Below are 24543 nucleotides of genomic sequence, written 5' to 3' on the forward strand. Positions count from 1 at the left end.
TGAAATTGTATTTAGTGTTTTATGTTTGAAATGGATAATGATGGTTTATATATATATATATATATATATATATATATATATATATATATATATATATATATATATATATATATATATATATATATATATATATATATATATTATATCATACATGTATAACTTCTATTTAAAAGGCTAGTCATTGCTTGTTGTGTTTTGCACATTTGCAAGCAGCGAGCCATTCCCATGTCAGCTATAGAAGACAACAATAATGGTGGAAATGGTGATGATGGCAGGGTGCAGCCTCAAGCTAACAATCTTGTTGGGCTAAGATACAGAGACCACTTTGTTTCAACATACTTTGGTAAAATAATTTTATTTCAACATTAACATTACCAAGTATGCTTTAGAATATTTTGTCATGTTATGGCAATGTTTATAAAATGTATTCTTTTGTTAAAAGTAATAGTAAATAAAGTATTCAATAATGATCTAAGAATTTGTTTTCAACGCAAAATACTATTGAACAAAATACAAATTCTGCTCATGAACACTTATTCTTATGGCTTTTCAGTTAAATATATAACCCACATGGGGAAAGGCAAATATTTTTTTCAGTATATGGTCACATGTGTCTTTTTGCTAATTTGGACCCCAAATGAATAGGATAAATTTTGATTATGTAGGGGAGTGGTATTACATGTAGTTTAAAGTGCTTTCCCCCCATATAAGTTAAAAATGGATATCCCTTGAGTGAAATGTACATATACTAATCAAATTTGGAGCCTTAGTCTTGAAACATAACTTTAGGTATGGGTAAAACACTGTTGTGCAGAACACAAGTTGCATAATTTCTGAAATGCCATCAATGAACAACAAGGTGGATTACCAAATACTCGGTACATGCAAGTTAACAATAGTTTTAATCAAAGACTTTAAAGAGTACCAAAATACATAACTATGTTCTATAATAAAAGTGTACTAAAATGTGCTGATAATTGGCAACAGACATATATCGGATATTAAGAATGTAGTTAGAGGTCCATTACTGTAATCTCTTTCCAAATTTAACCTGTCAATGCCACAAAATTTAACTTAAATATTTGTATGTAATTTTAATAAAATTTGGCATCAGCACTCAATGTGCATATTGATCTTTATTGTTCTTTTTTTAATTGCTTTGCTAAAATAGCCACTTCTAATTCTAATTTTCTTTTTTGCAGCTGTCTGATTGCTTTACACTCCTGACAGCAACATCGATTGCATGATGTAGAGGTTGTGAACACTTTGGAAGTCGTGCTAGCCTCAGGTCTTGAAAGATGAAACGTGGCAGGAACCTCATCTGCCTCCAACACTGGCTGATATGTCCTGGAATTACAAACTCTAATTCTAAAATGTGCTATCATATTTTTGCAAATCTTGTAAAAAAAGTCACTATGCTGACTTGTTTAGAATGTGAGAGTCATTTTTAAATATTTTTCCCAACTTGATCATACCCGAGAATGTCTGTGATATATTTTGGAATTGAACCTGGTACCAAATTGGGACTTTCCAAACTTTGGGAAAAATACAAATTTATGTTTGAATGGAAAGTATAATATAAAATAGACCTATTTCTACCTTTTTATGCATTTAATCTAAAATGGCTACCAGGTAGTCTTATCAAGATGTTGTTATCTTTTTAAGCAATTCATTGCTGTATTCACTGAAAATCTTATTAATTATTTTGGCAAATATAATTTCATGGGGATTTTTTGGCAAGAGGAAACATCTCTTAAAGCAGTAAATTGCACCAAAAAGTCAATGAATGTGTGCTATGTTTTATTTAAGTCCTTAGATATTTACATGTACATGTCGGTATACATCTGAAATCATTTCTGTGTTCATGTTATTTTATATCAATGTGCATTGTAGTGTTATCTCACCCTGTTATATATAAATGTCTTAGTGATATGAATGTCTTAGTGATATCAAAGTCTTTGTGATATGTTTGTCTTAGTGATATGATTGTCTGAGTGATGTAAGTCATATAATTGTCTTAGTGATATGATATAATTGTCTTAGTGATAAAAATGTGGTAGTGATATGGATGTGTTAGTGATGTGAATCTGACAGTGATATGAATGTCTTATTCATATGAATGTCTTAGTGATATGATTGTCTCAGTAATGTGAATGTGTAAGTTAATGGCAATGTTTGAATATTTTAATGTTTAAAATGTATTGGTTACATTCAGATGTTATTGTTAAAAGATATGGATATCTGGATATGTTAGTAATAGCTAAGAATACTTTTTATAACAAAGATGACATCAACAGCTTGACGAAAATGTTAACCAACAAGTGACTGTGAGAGATACTTACGTGTAATCATTTACAAACTGATATACAGGCTGTGAATTGAGACCAACATCTGATCTGCTTTGGCTGAAAAAAAAAGATTAAAATAATTATTGTATATTTGAGAAAATTCACACATCAACTCATTTCTGTATATGGTAGGATGTGGAACTTAAGCCTTATAAAATATCATTTTCCACCATCTAATCAGTACACATATGTTCACATATTGACCCATTTGGTTATTTATTTCAATGGTAATATAGCAAGATGAAGTTCATTGGCATTATGCATTATTGTTGAAGATCTCAAATTTGGTTTGTAAGATATTCCATCTATTGATACCTTTCCTGTATACATGTTGAATCAAATTCTTCTGATCCACCGATTCCATCCATGGCACAGCCATCCCTGCCAATAACATCAATGACAGCATTTGTCAAATCTGACAAGGAGGCTGTATTTTGGCCATTTCCTGAAGAAAATAATGTTTTGCTTCCATTAACTTTTGATAAATTATTTGTGACTTTTGTACAGTATTATCATTTCTATTTTTAATTATTGTTTGTATATAATATGAATATCACCAAGTGTGGTGGAAATAATGGCAAGTTGAAAGTTGAGTTGAGTCATTACATTTCATTTAAATTAATTCTTAATGTAATCAAGAGTTCATTAAGAAAATATTTATGTACATAATAAGTATGTGAAAGTGTCAAAATTCACTTTTTAAATTGATCAATATGTCTAAAAAAGGGAATCAGTATGTAGTTATAATATTACAATTACTATTGAAACTGCAAGTACAGTTGTGATCCTAATTGATTACCTCATTTAATAAATAACATGAATTGATTTAACTTTTTATTTAATTTCATAGATATATGTAAAATGAGAAAAATATGAACCTGTCAGATGAAGCTGCCTTTTGTAGTCCATGAACTTAGGGCGGTGGACTTGGGTCAAGTTGTCCCACTTCTTAGTTAGAAGGTCTACAGTTCTTTGTATTCCTGTAGATTGGACATTGAAGCTTCTCTCAACAGTCTCCCACATTTTTCTTTTCGTCTCTGAGGTGATTCCTTAAGGACAATTTGTTTTATAAAAAATGAATATACGGTACATGCATGATTTTTCATTATTAATTATCAATAAATCCAAATGTTATGACCAGGAATCAATAACTAGGGGAGAAGGAGGAAGTTTCAGGAGCATAAAATATTTGCATGATTATCTTCTTTTCATTTACAAATTATTTTGACATAGAATTATTATTTTTTTTTTTTTGGGGGGGGGGGGGGGTCGCACGGGAAAACCTGCAACTGGATTACTACAACTAGGCAAAAAATGTGTTCCAAATAAATAATTTGCATATATATAATTAATCTATCGTTCTCTTTTATTTATAATGTGTTCAAAGTAAAATGAATATCAATGAGAAAGCGTGATATTGGTTATGAATTATCATTTTTTTCTTCATTTCAAGGATAATTTTTTCTTTAGTTTTTAATTACTTGGCAAATAACAAGATGTACTTACTTGAAGTATAGCCTTTCTTCTCTGGGCTCTAGGGCCTAAAAAAAAAATTGTTTGGTTAGGGTTACATCCTTAAAAAAAATAGGTAGGGTAGGTAGGCTTTTTATTTTTTTTATTTATTTTTTTTATTAGGTTTTATATAAGAATATAATTTTCATCATTGGAGAATGGTGTTAAAGCTATCTTCTGTACAAGCATTTAAGGTTTAAACTTAATATTAAAAAGCAATTAAAAAAAAAACGAATTGTTTTTTTTTTTTTTTTTTTTTTTTTTTTTTTTAGTTTTTCATTTTTTTTTTTAAACTGACTATAAAAACGGTAGGGTCGGCGCCTATTCCGTAGGTAGGGTCGGGTAACCCGAACCAAATGTATTTTTTTTTTAGGCCTAGCTCTATGTCGTATGTTTCCCTACGGGATCGCGAAGCGGGCGAAGCCATAAACAACGACATAGAGCTAGAGCCCAGAGACGAGTGTATCTCTCACCCGTAATTTTGTCATCATCCGCGCACTATTTTTATTTATTGTATTTTCATTGGCCCGAAGGGTAGAACTCATTTGTTTACATCGGATGAATTGTTGTGTTCATAGTCTATGACATATAAAAGAAGTTGTTATTGTGTGACGTTTCATTGATGATTGAGACGTTGAGCTGTTCACTACCAAAAATACAGTGGATATAGTAAGCATATTTTATTACTCTTTGTATTTATTGCATTATGTCTTCTTCTATTTCACCAGATAACAAGAAGAACACTGAGAAGCAGGCAGACCTCGGAGTTGGTGACGGTGTGAGTGCAGGCAATGGTATCTACCAACAATTTAGTCAAGATGTAGCTTCAGGTGGTAAGAAATCTGTAACATTCTCGCGTACATTTGTACACTTCCTTGGCCCAGGCGTTGAAAAAGGAGGAGCCAAGGTTGAGAGCAACGCAGAAGGAGAGCTCTGCTACTCATATGATTGGGGTGCTAGTATTCTACCTTATAATACGACTAAGGCCGCATGTACCCCGTCTAAGTTGTTACCTTATATGTCAAAGTGTAACAGCTATCGTATCACTGGTCATGGCGTACGTATACATGATCTCATAACGTCCCGCGACGAAATTCAGGCTGATGGTCGCATAGTGACCACCCCTATGCCAGACTCTATAGAAGTATTCTCAGATAAAAATAGATTACCCAGTTACATCGTGCCAATAGGCACTAAAACTATCTTCGAAATCAATAAAGGGTTTCGTCGTGTCGAACCAGAGACATGGGAGGAGGGGTTACTACCCCGGGTTAAAGTCCAATTTCCCAGTGAAATGTATCAGAGTACCCGTAACGAGCCCCAACGTGACTTCAGACTTAAGGCATTTGATGTATACAATGGTCTTTTCGCTATGTTTACTTGGAATACTGGCAATGAGCTTACATTTAACGCTGAACTTGACTCAGGCCGCATCCCCGTAGGCTCATTCGCTGAAATGCACGAGTTACCATGTAATAAAACGTCACTCAATCTAGCCAATAAAATGCTCGATACAGTATGGGGCATTCAGGCTAACATGGCGACTCAACAGAATCGCTCTCCCATCATCCCCCCCATGCCTGTCTTCTTCCGGTTTGCCCCTTTCTTTACGGCTAGGGGCCGTGCCCAACGTAGAGCTCAATTTAAATGTACTTATACTTCAACCATTGAGTTCTACTTCTCACCACGCATGGGAGTTGAAATGTTAATGCTAGGTATCCAAGGTAAACGAATGAATGAACCCTATGTTGACCCCTGGGACAATGCTGCAGCTGACGTACTGCGTTACAATCCTGGTGTCCATGCTGAAAACTTTGTCATGCCCTTAACCGCTTACATCCTTCAAGAGACGGCCCTCAGAACCGGAAACGACGCACTTGTCCCCAAACCTGTTGTCCTAGACGAAGAAATAACTATGCAAAACACTGTTGAAAGCGAATTTGTCAAAAAAGGTTACGCTCTCAGTGACGTCATGATCAATGACATCCCCGTGGTCAAAAACATCATGTCAGAGGCCGGTGACGGCAATAAAAAGACAGACGAACGTGAGGTTGGACATGACTTACGGAACCCCGAGTTCTATGCTTCCGCTCTAGAGGGCATGGGCTTTAGTCAAGACGAGATTAGTTTATTTGACGACGTACTTGACCTAGAAGCTGACAGTCAAAGCACAGCTAAAGACTATGTCATGAAGAATGGCATCCTAACACAGACTTCCGCTGACGACAAAGACGACGTAATCGGTCCTCTCCTTCCTGTTCAAGCCATCCCACAAATAGATGGCGACGTACGAGTCACAAACACTCGTAATCTCAGGCCAGCAGAGGCATGGCGCGCCATAGGGATAGAGGACTATCCTGTATGGACGCGCAAAAGACACGGTTATAACTTAAGTTATGTACCGTGGCCCAGACTTGATCAGTATGGCACTGTTAATAAGAATCTATGTGACATACGTGATGTTCAAGCCGTTCGTCGGCTTAATGAGGCTGGTATTCTCAAAAAAATGAGAGTAGTTAATAGGGCTAATCTTGTTACTGATATGGAGTTTGATGAGGGGGGTACTAAAAATAATGCACAAATGTTTGAAAAACCTGCTAGTCAGCTGCAAGAGAGTACGCTTACAACTCCTTTGCAGGTTGTCGGACAAACATCAATCCAACAGGTCATGCCAGCGACTGATTCGTTTCCAGAGCTAAAACTTTCACTGACACCGGAGGACGAACAGACGCTCGTCAAGCAGACACCACTCAGTCACGAACAAGACACCCAAGACGATATCTTCTCCAGCCCCCCGTATAAGAGACCACGCAAAGAGTGATGGCAGACAGGTCAGATGATAGTGATATTGCAAACATTAGGTCAGATGATAGTGATATTGTAAATAGTTTTAAGCCACTTCATTTTTATGGCTTGAATTTATTCATTAACGCTATACAAACAGGTATACAAAATCTTTGGGTTAATACTCATCTCACTACAGGTTTTCAATGGCAACTAGTCAGTCGTTATCTTAGAAATGCATTAATTCATCTTGGTGTTCCAAATGTGGTAGCACCTACAAAAATGTCTGAGGTTATTCAACGTAATGTATGTGAGGATATTCACAGTAATGATCGAGTATGTTATCCATCATATGCAGGCAGTCCTACAGGTGTATTTAATGGTGAACTTATGACTCCTACTGAACATCAATGGGGTGCCGGAGTAGATTGGACTAGATTCAGTTTTAAAAGAGTAGTTGTTAGTATGCCTGATGATGATGTCTTTAAAATAAAAGTAATTAATGCTAGAGGTGATATCTTCTTTGATTCAGAAGGCAATCTAATTTGTCAGCATATTGATAATACTAAGAGTAACTTATTTACCATAGCCATTTACATGCTTGAAAATCAAATGCCTATTCCAGAACTGCCTAAACTCGTAAAAGCATTAGATGAGGTTACTGCAATTCAAAAGCAAGTTGTAGGTGTTGCTGCTAAAGTCGGTGCTGTAGGTTCCCAATTAGAGACAATGCAAAAAGAACGAATTGATTATTTAAACAAAGAAAAAGATATGCAAAGAGCAATTGCAACCATAGAATCAGAAATCGAACGTGTCGATAAGACACTCATTCCTAACGAAATACAAACATTAGCTGCCCGAATAGGTGTGTTAGAACACAAACATGATACAGACATTGCAAACATTCCAGAGCCTCTCGATAGGATTAATGACGTCATTGCTCGTCAACGTATTAGAGTAATAACAGACAGGGTGGATGGCATACTCAATCAAATGACTAATTATCGTGATAATACCATTGTCAAAAGACCGTTCGTACCTTATACAGCTGTGGTACCAACTGCTGATGGTGGTAAAGATCCTCATCATCAAGAGGCACCTGATCTATTAAATAGAGTTAATGGAGTCATTGAACGTGTAGAACAATTTGTACGTGAAGTACAGCGTTATACGCAACTAGTTAATAGTCTGAAAGAACAAGTAGATGTTCAAGCTGTTGACCAACAAAATGAAAACATGGGGGGCTGTCCATGTCCATTGCGTGCCACATATACATCTGGCAAGCGTCCTTTTAACACACTTTCATAATATTTCAGGCCTGCCGTACAATACAAAAACTACTCTGTTCAAGCCAGCACTTCCGGGTCTAGCGGTGGGTTCAGAGTTCCCCGCTACCAACAAAAATTACACAAACAACCAGAGAAAAAATTGGGAAGAAATATACAACACCGATATCACTTCCGGCGGTCCACTATACTCAATTGTTATTGAATTTCCTGACGAGTTCACATCAATCGTTGACGCTCTGCAACCTCAAAGGCCATTGTTAAAGAAAGACGGTGATTACCTGCGAAACAAAACCAACGAAGTATGCAAGACGTACTTCTCGTCAGAAGACATCTCTGCGAGACGCCAATATTGTACACCCACTGTTGCGTGGTCAACCCCCACCAACATCTACAACGGAGCCATACCAGAGTTAGAGAAGAAGGTTGTCGATGCAGTCAAGAACCTGTGCAACAACTCGCCATGTCTTGCCTGCTGGCACGACGGCCGTTCAGACGAGTCTTGCAGCTTCCGAGGTCTCCATATGCACCTAATCCTGCACAGCCATGTCAACTCATTTCCTCAGGGCCACTACGGGTACACACGTCTAACGACAGTAGTGAAGGAGACGATGACCTTCTTCAATGGATTGAAGGTTCGCTATCAGAAATGCGCGAACTTCAGTGGCTTGACCAGTTACCTCCTCCGAGATCCCCGGATTCTGCTAGGCTGCAACAACGACATGATGCTCAAAGAAATACAGAAACACTCACCGCCATCAGAACTCGGTACAGTCCAGACCATGTGGCGGACCGAAAAAGAATCGGAGGAGGTGCCATTCGACGAAGTCTGGGAGGACGGGGAGCAACCCGGTATGAGCGGGCAATCTTCGGGGACCAGCCTGAGCGCGTTCAGCCGACAGCTACAATCACTAGCGTCCCAGAATCGCCAACAGGAAGCATCAACTCCAACGCAAGTACCATCAGCGACCTATCGCGAGAGTATTCTCCCTTTTACTCCCCAGCCACGCCAACGAGTGCAGATCTCCGCGACAGCTCGGAAGATAGAACACATATTAGCTCGTCTGAAAGAGTATTCCGCCACAACGTACGAAGAGGTCCTAGAACACCTCAAGGGCCTTACACCTCAACCCCTAGACGAGATCGCTAGGTGGCGCACGATAATGACCTCCATGAACAGCATGAGAATGCTTCAACAGGCTCAAGCAGAGATGGAGATTGACCGAAAACAGACACAGAGTACATACATTGACACTCTAATAGAAGCTAACTTTGGAGATGAAAGTGATATGATGTCACAGCAGGAAACAACCAGGACTTTCATCGACTGGTGCACAGAACAGAATATCACGCCGGCTGCCTTCATCTTGGATTTGTATCTCATATTGGGCCAAAAACTCAAGAAAATCAATACGTTCATGCTTCATGGCCGCTCGAACGCTGGCAAAACTTATTGGATGAATGCTGTCACACCAATACCAAACATTGTAGGCCAAACTGTCCCCAGTGCAGACTTTGCCTGGATGGACAGTCCCGGGAAGTAGGTCATTATGGTGCCAGAATTGAACATTACTAAACCAGAGCAGGTCGAAGAGATAAAGTGTGTATTTGAAGGTCAAAAAAAGAAGATTGGCATCAAGAACAAGGCTCCACAGTTCCTGGACAGGACTCCTCTGCTGCTCACGTGCAACACCAAGCCATGGGCAAACTATACTGAAGAAGAGGAGGGGTTGAGAAACAGAATGGTGATGTATGAGGACCTCATGGAATACCAGAATGTTGGGAATCCAAACTTGCGGTTTATCCCGCACATCTTTAAATATATCAAGGACGAACTAGATAGTGGGCTTGATTTCGGATATGATATACAGTCGGATGAAGATCAACGCTCTGAAGCAGAAGAGGCAATAGACACGTTCTTGAAAAAGGAGTTGCAGGACTACGTCTCCTTGGAAGAATTTTGGGATAACGAAGAGGAGGAGTTCGACCGGTTAAATACAAGCGTCCATATCGACCCCACAAGAACCGACCGGTATCTCACTTTAGAACCAGATAGGTTTGAAAGGGGATACCCCTTGTCATGCTCAATTCGCGAAATGAAGCAACATTTCGTCCAGTGGAAAAAGCAAGCAGGAGATTACTCGATTAAATGGGACAACGATGCGTGCGTTCTACTTAACTGTAGAGAGGAAAGATATCGAGTGGCAAACATCCCGGCATACATCATGGCCAAACTGAAGTACCATAAGATCAGGCTTGTTAGAGTGTACAAGATATTTGAAAAGGAAAAACTCACCTTGATCCAGAAAGACGGCTACCCAGTCAAATCATCCATAAAAGAAATGGTCCAAATGATTTCTAAAATTCAAGAAGCTCATGAGAAACATAGTAAGAGGTTCGCACCGAAAATTGCAAGCACGCCTATCATCCCTGCTGCCACTTGGATTGAAGATGAAGTCATGTCAGATTGGCCGGAACCAGCTATTCCAGAGTCTCTCTTGACTGCGCATGCTCCTCCAACGCCGCCAATGTCCCCGATACCGAAGAGGGCAAGGCCAAATGAAAGTGGAGGTATGATAAACTACTCTCCTTTACTAGATTTCGCAAACTACATGTATAACTCATTTGTTGCTGATGATAGTGCTGAATTTGTCATTCCAATTAATAAACCAAAAATGCAACTGACAAGGTTTATCAACACTCATTATATCAACAAACCGCCTAGTGCTAAAATAACAGGCCGCACTTTCTTTCCAGATGCGGAAGCCGGAACTAGTGGAGCATCTGATCTTACTCATCTTAAGACTGCCAGCTTTTCTCCTACGAAAGCTCGTGAAATTTTTAGAGAAGCGATGTACTCCCACAATGAGCCAACGACCTATGAAAGGATCGAACGTACAGTACAAACCTATCTGCAAATCCAAGAAGCGGAAGCAGATGAAGACCCCGCCGCTGTCGCCATTGTCCGTTCCCGAACCAATGAATGGAGAGACTTGACAAAAATTGACATTGAACTAGTGAAGCATCTAGGGTACCTTTGGATGGAACTAAAGGACTGTCTAACTCTCGATGCCTGAGATACGTTACCTTGACCCCGGAGATGCAGAGTACATGGAATTTGATGAAGAACAATTGGGTATAGAGGACGCCTTAGATATGTTAGAAATTGATGGAAATGAAAATATGACAGTACCTGATATTGATGATTTACGTGTTAGAATTGCATTTATTCGTAGTCTTATTGACGATTATATTAATGAAATATACTTTGACTTTAATAGAATAATTGGTATGTACGGCTTTACCGATATTGATGAACTGTTTTATCGTTTAAGAGAGTTGAATATTATGTTGTGTGTATATAGTAATGAAGAATAAATGTGATATGTTCAATTAAACTTGTTCATAAAAAAAAAAGAAAAAAAGGGCACAAGTGAGAATGGTTTTATCCATTCTTGCTTGTGCCTTTTTTTTAAAAATCAAAATAAAAATGGCGGGAAAAACCGGTCCGCTGAATATAACGGTACTTAATAAAAATTACGGATGAGAGATACACTCGTCTCTGGGCTCTAGCTCTATGTCGTATGTTTCCCTACGGGATCATATTGTTACCAAATTTAACAGATGAAGAAGATGCGGAGAGTGAAAGCCTTAGGTCATCAAAGTTACCCCCGCCATCCAAGATCATGATGGCGGCACAGCCTACTGCAGGACCATCAAAGAGCAGTTACCAAGAACACAAACAGGAACGTGTGTAAGTATTTGCCATGTATTCAAACAACTGCATTGTAAAAATACGATATATGAAATATACACCAATTGAGTAAACTTCAACATTAACAGTTTGAATCCACACATTATTTGATAATTTTTGTCACAATTAGCAATAGTTTCAGTTCACTGTTATAACATCATATTATTATGATCCTTATTATCATAATCCTTATTGTTAATAGTGTCAAGAGAAGGAAGACCAAAGCAGAGGAACTCATTGATTGGCAAATTTTATACTTTCAAAATCAGGTGGAATTGGCACAGCAAGAGGTATGAAAAAGACTAAGGGTACGGAGGATGTTACATAAAGTATAAATTTACATGTAGTTCAATGCAAAAGGGGTTTCAACCACAACAATTATATGTTAGATGAATTATATATGCCAAATAATAAAGATTGTAGTACCAAATCGGCAAAGTTGTTTATGTTTTGTTTTGTTTTACAGAAGGAAATCAATCGGGTGAAGCTGAGAGTGATGGAAAAATATGAAAAAAACTTGATACAGAGGAAATAGACGGATTCATCCGGACAACCTTCTTCGAGAGTTAAACATGAACATGTGATATGGTTTATTTCATCCTGGTTTTCATGGCGTTTATTTATTATTTGACTGTTTGCAATTTATGTACGAGCTTGTAAAGTTACCTACATGATGTGTTTAATTCAATGTGAATCGTCTGTCTGCAATATTTAGGCCATTCTGAGCGATTTACCTTACTTGCCAAAATAAAGTGAGCACGTGAAAAATCCATGTATCCAACCGGTGTTGTTTTTCATTAATAAGTGCCTTTACACAATACACAAACAATTATGAATGAAGAGCAAACAATGTAAGAATTATTATTTTTTACTTTAAGAGGTGTATGAAGATGTTGATAATCTAACAGCGATGATGATAAACTAACAGTGGTGATGATTAACTAACAGTGGTGATGATGAACTAACAGTGGTGATGATGAACTAACAGTGGTGAACTAACAGTGGTGATGAAGAATGAGCAGTGGTGATGAAGAACGAGCAGTGGTGATGATGAACGAGCATTTATGATAGCAGTGGTATATATATCGATACTACACAGAGAAGAAGTTTTCCACAATGAAGTCTCTAGTGGCAACGCCAGTACCATCATCTTGGTGTACTCCATCATTCCCATTCTGTGGCTGAATGAACTCATTGTCGTCCATAGGCATGTTCATGTCCACTGCAATATTATGTAGGATAACACATGCCACAGCTACCTTGCATGCCTTTTTTGGTCTGAGGCGTATCTGTAAAATTATATAATTTAATTGAAAAAGGTGAATATTTGAACGTGTGCGCGTACATGCATGATCGGTTTGGTGTTTGTTTAAGGACACCATCTGAAAACGCCACATGTTCAATGGTCAGTTTGGCTGCCAATCCCGACGTTCTGAAGACGTGCGCGTCGTGGCACGACCCAGGCCAGCTTGCATTTACACTTGTAAATTTTCCTGAAAAATGATTAAACAATTAAACTGTGCAATAATAATCAGAGTTGAATCCGCAAATGGCAGTGGTTCACTTGGGTTATGGTTCACTTCGTCCTGCACCTTCCAAACTCTTCACAATCTGTATGCATAGACTCTGTATACAAAATCTTTTTGAGTACGGTACCATATGTTATCTATGTCTACGAGTTATTTATTTAACAAAAAAATGATAAATAATATAGTACGTCGACTTGAATTATTGTATTAATTAATAGAAATATAAAATCACTATTTAATAACATTTTTGGTCAGCATTTAATAACATTTTTGGTAAGCATTTTCCCTCTTTATGTATACTGTCAGCGCTCCAGTCAGCTTTTTAGTATCGCCCTTTAACCGGACGTGTTTTGGCCGAATTGACAATATAATTATTATGTTAAGCGTTCGAAAGAAAAGATGGAAATACTGAAAACAAAAGTGGAAAACTCAAAGTTTTATACCTTTGATGTCACATACAGCCTGCATGTTGATGCTATGGAAGCCTTTCCTATTCACGAAGGCTGGTTCGTCTTCGGATGGCGCCTGGATTCGGATATGTGTTCCGTCTACACATCCAACAACTTTCGGGAAACCAGCTTTCTTAAAAAATTCTGTCATATTCCATGCTCGAGCATTGGCATCAGGCCACATCACAAACTGATGTATGTGACCACAAATTGCTTCTGTTACTTGGGCTACAACACGTGACACAGTGCACTTGTGGTAGCCCATGCTATCACCAATGATGTTAAAAAATGCTCCTGTGGCGAAGAAGCGCAACGTAATCAGAATCATCTGTCTAACAGTAAGTGCTCTGTTTCTTCTTGTCGTTCTTTCCAGCGATTCCTTCAGCAAATCCTCTAGATAATCTATTCCACCATTCGTATATCTGTATCTGGCATACATCTCATTGTCTAGCATATTCTGTACATGTGCAGTGTGCCGAAATTCTTTCACTTTTCTATGATTTACAAATAGAGCCGCCATCTTGGAAACCTTCCGTTAATGTTTTAACGTAGGTCTATTCCTCCGTTACATTTAACGGCTGGTTCAACCGTTAAACCCGCCGTTAAATTCTAACTTTATTTTGAGCAACCTCATACCAATAATAGTTAAAATTAAACGGACCGTTAAAACTTTAACGAGCCGTTAAATTTAACTGAGGTTTTGAGCAACCGGCCCCTGATGGAGTTTTCCAGCACGGCTGAATTCACCGGAAATGCCTATCCGGTGTGCTAGAATAAAGAAGAAAACACCGTCCGAAATTCTGAAACTTATTAAAGAGTCGTCTACGGTATGACCTTGCGGGAAAACATCTGTTTACAAATGGCATGAGCGTTTTCGAAATGGAAACGTCGATTGAGGATGACGACTGAACGCTTTTCAGTAGTATAAGCCGCAAACGTGGAGAGAGTCCATGAGCTGATCAACAAGATAGGTCTACGAGCAACAGTGAGAAGCGTAACAGACTATCTTCAGCTTAAACAGTTTAGCCTTTTGTGTACGTACTATTAACAAAGGAACCGAGAATGTCCAAAGCGCACGTATAATTTAAAAAAAAAAACGTCACAAGCCGGAATCATATATATTTATGTGAAAATCTCAGTAGCCAAATGTTTTAGCATAAGCCCCGTTTATTAGTAAACGCCAAAGACAAAGAACAAAAAAACAAGAAATCACACACACGAAAGTTAACAGTGAGAAGCAGCATAAATACAATATAACAAAACGAGGTATGTTTATCAAGGGTTATTAAGTACCGCCTTGGAACGGTCAGTTTACATGCACAAACCTCACCTTTTTTCCCCGACAATACCGAATATAGTACGTTAAAGTAAATCGTATCAAAGTATGCATTCTCTTGCGGAAAAAAAAAACAAATAATAAACTGATAGGTAAACCTCAAGCACTTCAATGATTAAGGATCCCAACTGGATCTGCAATTGGAAAATAAACTTAAGATAGGCCCCCATTACATCAATATATTACAACTCTATATCTGCAGACGGAGGAATATTTAAAGTACCTTATGCAAATAAAAATTAAAGCCTGATACGATGCAGTTCCTGTTTGGAACTTTAAGAATCAGACACAGGCCTTAGATAAAAAGATTTAAGACTGTGTGACCATAGTTTCAATGAAATGCACCATTGTACTAAGACGGGGAACAAATAAAGAAAACGACATGTATTAGCTAAACTAGCTACGAATATATAATATTTGAAGAAAAATACGTCACAAATCAAGCCAACCAAAGACGGTTTTAAAGACAACTTGAATCTGCAATTTTTCATAAAATCAAAGCACTGAAAGTTAACACTTATGCAAAAAAGCTGCTAAAACAAGCTCAGTAGCAAAACGTTTAAATATAAACCCGGTTTAATGGCACTGGGTAAACGCCAAAGACATAGAACATAAAATCACAAACAATTAACATAGAAGAATAGCACAAAGCTCCACAAACAGCACAGTGCATACATAATATATATATATAATATATATATATATATATATATATATATATATATATATATATATATATATATATATATATAACTAGGTATGTTTATCAAGAATTGTTAGGTACCGCCTTGTTACGGCCAGTTAAATGTAAATTTACTGGGGTTTAAAACCATTTTATGTGCACAAACCTCACTTTTATCCCAACAATCCTTAATAAAGATAAAACGCAAAAGGTAAATCTTATCAAAGTATGTATTAACTTGAGGAAACGTCTCAAAAAACAAACAATTAAAAATAAACGTATACGGGTTAACCCCAAGTACTTCAATGATTACAGATCCCAACTCTATCTGCAGATGGAGGAATATAATTCAGAGCACCTAATGCAACATACTTTTCAAACATACGATGCAGTAATTGTTTAAACCAATAACATCACAACACAGTCTGTCTTATAAAATAAAAGGTTTAAAACTGTGTGATCATATGAGTTCCATAATAAAAATCATCATTGTACTTAAACTGGGTACAAATTAGGAAAACATTAAAAACAGATTCATTGAATTGATATCCCTCGCCTGATTTGGCTAAGTCAAGGAATGGAAATCAATTGTTGATGATATATATATATATGAGTTTGAGTGCAACTGTTTGAAAAATAAATAAATATTGTACATAATGTAACATTTAGAATTGACCAAGAAACCTAGTTTAGGACTCCATGTTACCCAGTTCCAAACTAATCAAAGATTTCATCCAAGGCAAACATTCTGATCAAGTTTCATGAAGATTGGTCCAGCTACATTGCAAAAATATAGCCTCTAGAGTGTCCGCAAAGTTTTTTTTGAGATTGGACTCAGTGACCTCATTTTTGACCCCACATGACCTACTAGTTTCAAACTATTTCAAGATTTCATTGAGGCGTTTTGATTAAGTTCCATGGAAATTAGCACAGGCATTTGAATCATTGTTTGTCACTAAAATGTTGTTTAAAACCATTTTGGGTACATGCAATGAGACAAACAACACATCTGAAGATATTTAGTGTCTTTGATATACAAAAAAGAAACAAGGTATGTAACTCAAACTTATCCGATTTCACGGTAGAGTCCAGTTTTATGTAAATTTCTCAACCAACATATAAACAATCCAACTGATACAGTTGTTTCTAACATTGTGATGTTAGTCTTTTCGTGGTATTATGGAATGGAATTAATTTATCTGTACACTGAAGCATAAAATAACTTTAATAGGTCTGTGTTTAGTACTGTTTACACGGGGAAAATTGAAGATTTTAATTTGCTGTACTCTTTCCGACCAAAGAAAAACATGAGAATTTGACATTGAATTATGCTCGTTTGTCAATATAGACAATATAGTTATACCAACATATCGCACACCATTTAAAAGGTAATTGACTCTTCTTTCCATGTCACTTATTTAAAAATGGATTGTTTATATGTTGGTTGAGAAATTTACATAAAACTGGACTCTACCGTGAAATCGGGTAAGTTTGAGTTACATACCTTGTTTCTTTTTTGTATATCAAAGACACTAAATATCTTCAGATGTGTTGTTTATCTCATTGTATGTACCCAAAATGGTTTTAAACAATATTTTAGTGACAAACAATGATTCAGATGCCTGTGGAAATTAGAGCAGATGTATTGCCTCTTGAGTGTTCCCAGATTTCTGTATGACATCGATTCCGCGGGGGATATTAGTTGCGACATGTATAAGCTAACCTTTCCTTCCAAATGATTTGAAAGAGTAAAATATTTGAAGAAAACGAAGTCACATGCCAAAACACTCCAAGTCAGCCAAACACGTGTTCGCCAAATACGGTTTTAAAGATAACATGAATTAGCAAAATCTTACTAAAATCAAAGGACTGAAAGCTCAGTTATAAAAGGATGCTATATTCAACCCTATAATTATTTTGTTTCAGATATTCATCTTCAAAAACTAGAAGGAAAGTGCTCTTCAAAATAGTGCCTTAATACCCACGGTTTAAATAAAATCCAAGAAATTCATTAAGTCAATCTGCCCATATACCTGCTGGAAACATTTCAATTTTACGAATTTAATTCATGTTAAATTAAGTTATGTTATGACGCTTTAATCAACCTTTTATTTTGTTTGAGAATCTCATCATCAAAAACAACAAGGCAGTACAGCCGTTATATCCGCGATTTAAATAAAATTCAAGTAATTCGTTGAGTCTATCCGCCCACCTGTTGGAAACATTTAATTTTACGATTTTTCTTTAATACATCACCTTGAAAATCAAGATGAGCAATACAATTTCCAATCAGCGATATAAAACGACTACCGTACTTTGATATAATAGTATAATGACCATTGACATTTTGAGAAAGCTTTCCTTAATTTATGATATCTGAAACCCTGTCTTAGAAGTTTTTCCGTCATAAGTTACTGCGAGAGGTGAAATTGTTGACACTTATACATTTTTTATCGAATCTTATCAACTGTGCAATAAAAATACCATATGATGGTTAACTAGGAACATCTACATCTAAAGAAGGGTAATTAATTATTTTAAAATTAAAATCATCACAGTTATCATAAGGATTGATATATATCTTCCCTTACTTCGAGTAGCAGTTCTAAATAGGATGCTTTAGCATTGGATGTATTAGATTTATTCAGTTGCAATTTAATCGATTCAATTTTATCTTTAAATACCGTATTATCCAAACATAGAATATCGTCAATATATCTGAAAGTGCTATTGAATTTATCAACAAGGAATATTCAAAACGGAATTAAAACATTTTAAGAGTCCATACACATGTTAATTCCTCGATTCATTCCGTTTTTAATTTCAACGCTTTGGTATTTGCTTACCGAAATGAACAAATAAGGAGCGTTATCCCCATATATTGGGGGTCGCGACAACATTGAAATCAGTGCTATCTTGCATGCAAATTGGTCATTTGACTAAAGAATATATATTGATGGTGTCTGACCTTAACGCGCTTTTATCGTGATCACAGCGCCCTTTTCATCATTTGCTCCTTTTGACTAGTACGATTTAAAACACTTCAAAACTAGTATTTGTAGCGCAATCAAAAAACATATTGAACGAGTGTATTTCTCTCTGTTGCAATTGTTTCCAAAAGATTTCCTAGTTGATATGTGACATATTCAAATGTTATATTAATTGTTTTGTGTTGAATCTTAATGACACTGTTATTGTTGTTGAACCAACTTCCATATGGTTTTGTTTATTATAGGTCATTCATTGTTATTATCGAATTATTGCATTTCTTTTATCTTACTTTTTTTAAATAGATATGTACATACATACATACATCCACACATACATCCACACAAACATACATACATACATACACACACGCGCACGCGCACACGCACACACACACACACACAAGTGACAACCTTGTAATAATAACATTAACTGTCCAGCAAATTGTACTTTTCAAATAATGTCAATCAAACAACATATTTTTTCAACATGGCAGACAAATGAATTTGAAGAAATTATCAGCATTTCTTTTTATACACATTTATTATGTACAATACTATCAATAACAATAAATTGAATGTAAAAAATAGAGAAATCTTAATGCAAGAGAACAAGGCACAGCAGGCACAATAAGTAAGATTGATGATCATTTAAATTTTTATATAATAAACGCAACCTAACAATGAGAGTGCAGCTTTTAACAGTTGAATAGAATAATCAAAGGCCTCAAAGATTACTATCAAATATCATACTTTGTGAAGAGCAACAGTTCTTGTGCATTGTGCACTTCTAAAACACAACAACAAATATTTGAGCCAGAGTTATGCTTCTTATGAACTACACCATGCCATCTTTCTGGATGTGATGTTTTTAAGATGTATTCTGCAGCAAAAAATATCAACTTTGTGATATAAAAAGCCAAAAGTTAATATTAACAGAGGGTTATATAGATTAAAAATACTCAAGCCAGAGTAATGGGTATTGTGCAGTCCACTACTCCTCCATCTGTATAGGAAAATTTCAGTTAATGTATAAAAAAGTTCTGCTCCAGGCAAGAAATAAGTATGAACAAAAAAAGAAGGGCCGATAAATCAAAAATTATGAAAACATGTGAATGGTTCTTGTGCACTGCACTTCTCCTTGTTGAGATCTATCTGCATATGAAAACTTATGCAGTCTCATTATATGTCTCAATGTTTGATTGAAAAATAGAACAAGAGCACAGTCAGTGGGTGATAAACGCTCGTCTTAATTATTCCTTTAACAGTTTATTTATTTCATTTTGTATATTTAGGGAATGAACAAATATTCCCAAATTTGGAAGTGATAGCTTTAAAACTTTGCTTGGAAGTGACCCAAGCACAAAACTAAAAAAATAAGGCTAGCTAATAAGTACAAAGTCCAAAAATACTAAAATATCGCACACCTTCGCCCTACCCTTACAAATGTGTGAATCAAAAAGCCGTTTGATATATTAAAGGCATTATCCATTTATTGTCTGAGATTTTTTTTAATGAATCCAACAAACATTAAAGAAGCAATGTTCAATTCTCAAATAAACCAAAATTCATGTTCTTCACCCAAAAAAATAGGTGAGACTCAGCATATTTAGGGTACAATGTGAAGAAGGGTATTAGATGAACAAGTTCCCCAACTTTCAAAGTGATAGCTTTGATAGTTTCCATGTAAGTGACCTAAACACAAAACTTAACCAACGACGATGATGACAATCAAGTGGCGACAATAGCTCGTCATTTTTTTATAAATCAGACGTGTTCAAAACCTAACAATAGAATGAGATGATCGTTTATGGAGGACAGGCAAAATTGAAAGTAATGTTCACACCATCTTGTAAAGCTATGGCAGCTGAATGTATCGTGCCCTTGTGGTTAGTCCGGGTCTAGTGGCCTCCTGATTTTGTTGAATGCCCTGGTCTTCTGCACCAGGAATTGGCAATACACAGATTGTGTAATTTACAGCAGGCTAGAAAAACCCGTCAGCTCTTTCCTGGTGAAAATGGCAGCACACCCCCGATCTGTGTAGGCATCTGGAACATAAACAATCGTTATAGCAAAACACATTACCATCAATACAAATTAAATAGCTGAAAAAACAAATATACATTTACGTATATAATACTAGATGTGGTGATTCTGAATGTTGCATTAAAGCAAGTTGTATTTAAGGTTAATCAGGAAATACTCCAAAATATATTCATTGCACTATTCGAAAATATCTTTTAAAAGTTTACAAAAAAAGGCTTCATTTATCTTCAAAAGTATATGATTTTTTTAAAAATTAAAAATTGTCCCTATGCTTACCACATTTATGCCAACTCACAGGCATGAAATTCGTAAACAATAGATACCTACAAGGATACAATCAATACTTATGTGAAATCTACAAAAACAAGATTAGTAGCCAAAAGTTAAAACACAAACTTCGTTTAATGGCACAGGGTAAAAACCAATAACATAGAACACAAAAAACCCACAAGAAACATGGAACAACAGCACAAAACTCCACAAAAAAACACAGTGCATATATAATATATAAATAATTAACAAGGTATGTTTATGAAACAAATGGCTTACCTAAATCTTGACTTCAAAACAACAAAAGCCCTCTCAACAACTTCTCTTCCAGTCTTGTGGGGCCTATTGTACCTCTCCTCATCCTCATTTGATGGGTGCAAAATGGGAGTAATCAAATAACGCCTCAGCGGTACCCACTTGCGCCTAGAAGTGCAGCCTCCACGTCTGCTTCCAGATAGTCCTAGATATAATACATTGCATATCGAAGTGAGAATGAATTAAATATGGGCGACACTCCATGTACATTGTAATATAAAATTAATATAATTTGACCTTTCGAAGCATTTTTTACACAACCATGATATGAATACAGGACCTTTTTTTAACATAACCTTCTCTTATTCAATGAATTAAGATGAAACAATATGAAAATAAACAGGAGTTTTCGAAGAGATAGCAGCTTTACTATACAATAATTGCAGTTGTTCATATACTTTATATAACAAGGCATATTTAAATATGCAAGACCTGTGTATGTCATTGAAGTAAAAATCACATTGTGACACATGATTATTTTTTTAACCGTGCAATGTTTATACCTTTAACACCGAATTGTCAAAAACACCAACATCATGTGAGGAACCAGGCCACCTTGCCACTATGTCAATGAATCTGAAATTGCCAATGACGATTACATTTACTAATACATGTACAAAGCCATTTTCTTCATTTAACATCATTGATTTAACAAGAACCCTCATACAACAAGTTATGCTCCAGAACAGATAATATATATATATATATAATAATAATATAAACAAATAGGCAAGTATTTAAAAAAAAAAAGTTTTTTGTGCATCTCATGATTAAGTCAAAAGAAATAAGGAGACACTGCTTGGCAATTGATGGCATGAAACCCCTTACGGCATACGAATGACTCTTCATTTGCTGTTTGGGCAAGTATCGGTACTAAAGTACCATCAACAGCACCTACAATGTTTGGGAGTTTACACTTCCTGTAGAAAGCCCTCTTCACTGTCATCTGGTCATCCCTCTGAACAGGAAACCTGCAATTTTTGTGTGTTTCTTTTAAATATAAGCAAAGACCAGATATAGGTGTTAGTAAACAATGCCTTGTTTTATCAATGTAACTCCGGAACAAAAGGTATTAGTATTGAATTTGACAATAATAACAATTCAAAAATACTGATTTCATTACTTTTCACAGTACATCAATAAATATTGTGAACAAAGTTCTTATTGGGTTATTACAGGAATTAATTTTAATATTACATACTCATTTCATCATGTCGGCACAATTGAGTACCCAGATGAGAGCCACTTGTCAAACGAGGTGAAAATCTACAAAATTGTTTTGCCCAAGCCGTTCACCAATTCTGGTCGTATTAGCCAGAGGCAAGTATGCTTACATCAGCCCTAAGTGGATATTTCTTTAGTGGACAGTTACATGCCTATGTAATGCACTGACCACCAAGCTATCCGAAATGGCATTTGATTTTCTGTCAAGATTTGATATAATATCCATATTTTAATTATGAACAGAAAGGTGAGTGATGTCACGCTACTTGATATTGTCAACATTTTTTATTACAGCATCGACAATTCCATGGACAATTCTAGACACTGGATTTGCTCACTCCGTGTGTGTCAGCAACCTCCGAAAACGGGCACCTTTTGCCAGGCACCGGAGACCAACAAGAACCTGAAATAATATCTAAATTTTAATATGAGTATAACATGCAAAAAAATGCATTCAATGTATTCATACAATTGTAGTAAGTCAGAGGTATGTAATTCATTTTACAGCGCAACATGAACAGTTGGACGCACTTGTATATTAAACTGATTGTTTGCATTGTCGCCAAAATGAAGGTAATGTGCTTGCTGGGGTACAACAAATCGGCAAGGAAACGTGTACTGTCGAGTAATAACCATGACATTTGGAAGTAAGGAATACCTACATGCAAGCACGGTTACAACATGCACAGGTATGCACTATTTGCCGAGAAAATACGAAAAAAATGAGGATAAATGCTAAACATTTATTTGTTAACATTGCCTCCTATGCCACAATCGGTTCAATAACTTTTTTATCTTTAAAGTTATGATACAAAACTAAGATTTCGATTGAAGAATATGTTGATCGCGTCACACTGGACGCATTCATTTTTTTCAAAATTAAAAGAAAAAGTCAACTTAGAAGGCAAAAGTTGGTCCCAGAATCGGTATTTTTCATTACAAATACACTATTTTGTTTGCCATGAAACATTTTTCTCACTTAATGTTTGCATGAGACCAAATTACGTCATCCCCCTTGGTAAAGACTAACAATTTCTTTACTAAGCATACCACTTTTCAAATAGAACATATATGTCAATATTAAATATAACAAGGTCTGACAGATTGTGATGTCCAATATCGCTGCGTTTTATACCGACCCATGTTGATTTCATACATACCTACACCGTATTTCCCGTTCGATTTCGTTCCGACTAGTACATAATAAATAATGATGTTAAGTACATTTGACTCTTACTTGAGTGTCTGGAATGGTATGTCCACCGCGACAGGTCTTTTCCAAAGTTTGGCCGACTGTTTCAAGCAAATTTTGAAACAACACCCGATCCAAAGGGTAACGGGAAACAAAATCAAAATCCCGTACCACCATCGATTTAATACGAGCATTAAAAATCGCCTTATGCTGGGCACTTTTCTTCGTCGACAACGTCGTTGTTGGAAAATAACCACAACTGCGTCGGCCATTTTTGCGTCCTACAGTCAAGTTGCGACTTGAAGTACCCAGTCGCAATAAAAGCACCGATATTTGCGACCAGCAGGTGCTCTTTGCTACGTCGCAATTTTGATGAAGCGCATTTTGCGATGCGATCGGCAAATTTGCGACGTCGCAGACTAATTTTGCGATGCGACCATTAATGAAACGGGGCCCAGCTAGGGATCTTTTGTCGGCAGTCTTATATAACTGGCTCACTCCAAAAATGAAAAGCTGTCAAAACGGTCAACCAACTTTAAGAATTATGAGCACTGTATACCCTGACGAACTGCGCGGATATGCAGGCTGATCTGAGTCTACGCTGGTCGCATACATGTAGGCGGTAAGCCTAGTTATTAGTTATATAATGTTGTGTAATTTCTGTTCCGGGGCCGATATTTCAGCGGAGTGTGGAGGACCTTGCTCACTACAGTAACAATCCTGAGGAAGATCAGTTACACAATTCACAGGTCACCATTACAGATGTGACATGGTAAAACTGATCCACCCGTATGACCTTTTCGTTTGTGTATGCTACAACGCAAATTAT

General features: G+C 36.5%; 3 protein-coding genes and 1 pseudogene across 3 annotated transcripts; 1 reads left to right on the forward strand and 3 right to left on the reverse strand.

The window, feature by feature from the left end:
- Window positions 1–807: 807 nt before the first annotated feature.
- On the reverse strand, window positions 808–3371 carry LOC128219239 (uncharacterized). Its single transcript, XM_052927052.1, has 4 exons — window positions 3227–3371; window positions 2664–2793; window positions 2343–2405; window positions 808–1347 (listed from the first exon to the last, which is right to left on the reverse strand). The coding sequence occupies exons 1-4, from the start codon at window positions 3369–3371 to the stop codon at window positions 1137–1139; spliced, it is 549 nt and encodes a 182-aa protein (XP_052783012.1). The 3' UTR covers window positions 808–1136.
- Window positions 3372–11514: 8143 nt separating this feature from the next.
- On the forward strand, window positions 11515–12749 carry LOC128219240 (uncharacterized). The gene is made up of 3 exons (XM_052927053.1): window positions 11515–11684; window positions 11887–11974; window positions 12151–12749. Exons 1-3 carry the CDS (start codon window positions 11515–11517, stop codon window positions 12217–12219), a joined length of 327 nt encoding a protein of 108 aa, XP_052783013.1. The 3' UTR covers window positions 12220–12749.
- A 26-nt stretch (window positions 12750–12775) lies between these two features.
- Window positions 12776–14366, reverse strand: LOC128219241 (putative nuclease HARBI1). Its single transcript, XM_052927054.1, has 3 exons — window positions 13657–14366; window positions 13064–13177; window positions 12776–12906 (listed from the first exon to the last, which is right to left on the reverse strand). Exons 1-3 carry the CDS (start codon window positions 14180–14182, stop codon window positions 12776–12778), a joined length of 771 nt encoding a protein of 256 aa, XP_052783014.1. The 5' UTR covers window positions 14183–14366.
- A 6202-nt stretch (window positions 14367–20568) lies between these two features.
- On the reverse strand, window positions 20569–24329 carry LOC128219242 (putative nuclease HARBI1; annotated as a pseudogene).
- Window positions 24330–24543: the final 214 nt, after the last annotated feature.

Source organism: Mya arenaria, chromosome 15, assembly GCF_026914265.1.
Source record: "Mya arenaria isolate MELC-2E11 chromosome 15, ASM2691426v1".
NCBI lineage: Eukaryota > Metazoa > Mollusca > Bivalvia > Myida > Myidae > Mya > Mya arenaria.